Below are 4,555 nucleotides of genomic sequence, written 5' to 3' on the forward strand. Positions count from 1 at the left end.
CTCCTCCCCTGCCTAGTACCCCCACCGCTCCCCACAGCTCCCTTCAGCTCTCTGGATGAAGATCCTGTTCTCCTAGTAGCCCACAAGGCCCCATCTTGAACCTCTCCACCTCCTCTTCTCAGGACCACACTCAGCATCTCTCTCCTCTTCCTCCTGGGGAACATAGACATCCTGTGAGCGAGAACCCAAGGACCAGGTCCCCAGCCCCAGCCCACCCTGTTTCATTCCATATCTCCTCCATCTTCCAAGTCATCAGAGTTGTCCTTTATCTGCGGCCAGCAAGACATTAGTCACCCCCTGGGTGGAGTCCCCAGGCCTCACACCCCTCAGTCACCAGCCTCCCATCTTCCCCTCGCCCCCCTTACCATCCTCCCCCTAGTCCTCCTCAGAATCTTCGTCCCCCAGCATGTTGGCCTCAGTCTCAGAGTTGAGCAGGGTCCCCAGCATCGAAGCCATCCAGGTAGCCGAGCTCGGGTAACGACTCAAAATCCTGCTCCGTTAGCGCAGCTGCTGTGACTCCTCGAAGCCGAACAGCTCCAAGTTCTGAAGGCCCTTCAGCTTCTCCTGGGAAGGGCAACAGGGAGATCTGGGCACCCTTTGGACCTGTCCCACCTGGACCCAGGAGCCGGCCTGCCCGCCTGCCTGCCCCATTGCCCTCAGCCTCACAAGGGGCTTTAGGGCTCCAGTGTCCTTGATGGGGTTGCAGCTGAGTCGCAGGTGGCTCAGGCCAGGCGCCCACTCTGCTAGCACCTCCAGGCCCCCACAGAAGCGGCTGTCACTGAGCACCTGCTGTAGGGCCAGATGGGCCGTCAGGGAACCCTGGGGCTCAGGCCCCCTGTGAGCTCCCCTCCCCCTTCTCAGCCAGAAGCCTTGGAACCACAGCTGGGTGATCCTGGGGAAGACAATCTCTCTGCATCTCAGTTTCTTACTCCTTAAAATGAGTGTCATGAATGCTCATCCTTTGGAGTTCTTGTGAGGATTCAAAAGAGGAATGGGGAGCGAGGGAGGGGGCTTGGGAAATGTTCGCAGGTGGTTGACATCACTCCAACCACCAAGCCTGTGGCCGGCTGCCTGGGACCCTCTCAGGAACCTGGGGAGGAGGTGGGTCCAGGGGCCCACTTTACAGATAGAGGTGAGGCTAGGAGGGTAAGCTGACTGAGCCCTGACTCTAGCCGGGCCCGGTTCCAAGTCACCGATTCTGCACCACCCCAGAAGCGGGGCAGTTACCACTGATGAGAAAACCCAGGCAGCAAGGCCCAAAGGGCACACTCTCCTTTTTCTGCACTCACAAGGCCCCTAGACACCCTTGGGAATATGGCTCTAGGCCCATCCCTTCCTGCATCTTCAGGGCTTGGTGTCCCATCTCCAGCGTACCAGGGTCCCCCAGCCCCTGGAGTTTTCCCCATCAAGCTCCTCATTCAGGCACCCCCGAATCTAGGCAGTGCCACTTCGCAGTCTGTCAGGACCTTCCCAGAGAGACCCAGGTATCTTGGTCCAGGTAGGTGCTGCCCCCCCCAACCGCGTCACCCACAAAGATGCAACAGCCCCTCCCGTGGGTACAGTGGGTCCACAGTGCCCCCTGGGCCCCTCGCTGCCCTCTGGAGCAAGCTGAAATTGCCCTGAGGCCTAGGGAGTTGGGTCACTCTGAAAACTGACCCCTACCTTCACCCCCTCCCAACTCCCATCCAACCTTTGTCTGCTCGCCTGGGAAGTCTTACTGTTCCCACTGTCCCTTCTGGGCTCCTGCAGCCCCTGACCTCCCTCTGGCCAACCAAGCTGGGAGCCCCACAGAGGGTCCCTCCACCGCACCCCAACTCCAGGATGCCTGAAAGCTGAGTCCTCTTAGGGCCCCGGCTCCGCCCAGCAGAGGGCGCCCAAGAGTGTCGGTCTGAAGGGAGAATGAATGAGGGGCCGGCGCGTCCAAGCAGGCACCCACCTTACACAGCCGCCCCAGAGGGGGCAGGTTGGCCTGAGACTGCAGGCTCACGTTGAACAGGCTGAGCCGCTCCAGGACCCAGACCTCTTCATCATCCCCAGCCTCCTACTCGGAGGCGGACCAACATCCGGAAATGTGACCCAGCGTGCATGTCTGTCCGTTCAAGGACAGGGATGCACGGGCACAGAGGCTCCAGAATCCCCAAGCTGTGCTCTTAAGAGCAGACGCAGGCGGAGTCATTGCCGACTGCAGTCTGTGGCCTTCATGGCAGAGGCAAGTGAAGGGCTCCTGCTGGGAATGCAATGCCCAGCCTCCGTCCCTGTCTCATGTGGATCTTTCTGGAGACTTCAGTACATCTCTGTTACTCTTGCTGTGATCCTTGGACCAGCAGTATGGGCATCACCTGGGATGTTTCAGAAGCTGAGGCCCCACCTCAGACCAATTAAGTCAAAATCTCCTGGAGCTTCTGTCTTTCTGTGAACTCAAAGGATGCCGGTGGCATAGCTGAACTGAGAATCGGGGCTCTGCACTCTCCCACTGGTTGTTTTCTCCCTTTCTCTATGAGCCTGAGGTCACTGACTTCCTGGGGACCGAGCCCTGCCATCAGGGTCTCCCTTGTCTGGCCTCGCACCCTGCACCCTCACAGCTCTAATCTTGCCTACCACCTTCACCCCCTCTCTGCTGGCCTCCCAGCTGTCCCCATTTTCCTCCTTCTCTTGTCCTCTGGGAGCCTTGGACATTCCCCACCCACCCACCACCAAACGTGCCATCCCACCTGGGCCCTCAGCCCTTGTTACAGTTGCCCCTGTAACAGGGAAGTGCTAAGTCGTGCTCAGAGCTGGAAATCAGGCTACAGGGAAGTGTTGAAATGAGGAAGGCGGACTGAGGCAACAAGAGCCAGCAGGAGGGCCTCACCCGTCAGGCTCGCTCGATTCCTGGGGTCTCACGGCCCGGAACTGGCCGTGCCCCTTTCCCGCTGAGAACTACCACTCCCCTCCCGCAGAGGCCCTGGGAGGAGTTGGCCTTGGCCTGCCTCTGTCGGCAGGAGGTCCTCAGGGCCTGGCATGAGTTCTTCCTGGAGTCCGGAGGTCAGCACACAGCAGGGCATGGGGTGGGAGAGAGGGGGCCAGCAGAGTCGAGAAACGAGTGACCGTTGGGTGTCTGCTGAGAAATGCACAAAGCGCAACGCAGGACAGGAATTCAAGAAGCTCCCAGCAGGACCTGAAGACAGGCTGGGGCTGTCCCCCCTCCTCCCCTTCCTCCTCTGCCCTCCCGCCTGGCCAGTAGACCCCACCCCGTGGGGCCCGTGGAGCAGAAGCTACAGTCACTTCCTGAAGGCAGCAGCCCTGGCTCAGGTCCCACTCGCCCTGTGGCCCGTCACCCGCCTGCAGCCATGGTGAGTGAGCCCCCAAGCCCTGGGAGAGCCCCCCACTGGCCGGAGGCAGGGGATGCCACGGGTGGAAACTGGAAGGCACATTCCAAGAGCGGGGCGGCAGAGGGGCAGGCAGGTTTTCAGGGTTGTGACCGACCCAAACGCCCAGAGGTAGGAGGCAGCCAGGACCCACCTCTGGGACAGCTCAGGCTCCCGAGGGGCCTGTAGCAGAGGCTGAGGCTGCGACTAGAAGGGGGACGGGTGGCACTGCCCAGACGACCCCCCCGCCATGAATAGCAACCCGGTAACAGGCATCCAGGGGGAGGGGCAGGGCCTTCCTGGGGGCGACAAAGCGGGTCACGCACACGCTGCCCACCCCCCACCCCAGCAGCGCCCCAAGGCCTGACCTGCTGACCCCGGCTTCTCTGGCCCCCTGGGTCACGTGGGAGCCTTGCCCCAACCCACCAGTTAGCGGGGCTTCCACAGAGGCGTCTCAGGCCCCGGCACCTTTCCTTGTTCTCTGGATCAGGGCAGAGTGAGGCACAGGCGGGGGCAAAGTCCCCGAGGTCGTACCCTTCCCCTCCCCGGTCTCCTCGACCCCAGGTGAAGCCAGGTCTGGGAGCTGTGGCAGGGCCACCTCTGGGGTGACTTGTCGGTCAGAGCAGGCCTGGCCTACTTGTGCATCTCCCGTGTCCGTGACCAAGGATGTGGGGCTGGTCAAGACCATACCTGGGACGGACTTCCTGTGCCAGGGCTGGTGCGCGTGCCCACGCTCGGGAGCCTGCCTGCCGGGCCTGGTGGGCATCCCTGACCATCAGTCGGGGTGTCTGGGACTGTGGGGCCCTGCCCTCAGGTTTGCCTCTAGGTCTCTTAGTGTCTCTCCACGTGAGTCTGTGTGAGAACGTGATGGTCAGGCCGCCCACATGCCTGTCTCTGCGTCCTGTACGTTATTTCAACAAAGAATTACTTAGCATCTTAGCACAGGCCAGGCACTGGGAGGACAGCAATGCACAAGACAAGCTGCTGCCCTTGGGGCGCTGACAGTCCACAGGGGCTGGGGAAAGGAGGAGGAGAGAGACCAAAACAAAAACCAAAAAATCCCACAAATAGTCAAAACACATTTTAAAAACAAGTATTGGAACCTCCCCTGCGGTCCAGTGACTAAGACTCTGCACTTCTAATGCAGGGGGCGTGGGTTCAATCCCTGGTCGGAGAACTAATATCCCACATGCCGCGAGGCATGGCCA

General features: G+C 60.8%; 1 protein-coding gene across 1 annotated transcript in view; it reads left to right on the top strand.

Annotated features, from left to right (window-relative positions):
- Positions 1 to 2,809: 2,809 nt before the first annotated feature.
- The window catches only part of PRAM1 (PML-RARA regulated adaptor molecule 1), a 7,573-nt gene continuing 5,827 nt past the window's right edge, over positions 2,810 to 4,555 (top strand). The window contains exon 1 of the mRNA XM_024745893.1: positions 2,810 to 3,332. Coding sequence (XP_024601661.1) covers positions 3,330 to 3,332 — 3 coding nt within the window. The 5' untranslated portion in view covers positions 2,810 to 3,329. The remainder of the gene's footprint in view (positions 3,333 to 4,555) is intronic.

The sequence above is a fragment of the Neophocaena asiaeorientalis genome, unplaced genomic scaffold (assembly GCF_003031525.2).
Source record: "Neophocaena asiaeorientalis asiaeorientalis breed wild unplaced genomic scaffold, Neophocaena_asiaeorientalis_V1.1 scaffold357, whole genome shotgun sequence".
In the NCBI taxonomy this organism is placed as follows: Eukaryota; Metazoa; Chordata; class Mammalia; order Artiodactyla; family Phocoenidae; genus Neophocaena; species Neophocaena asiaeorientalis.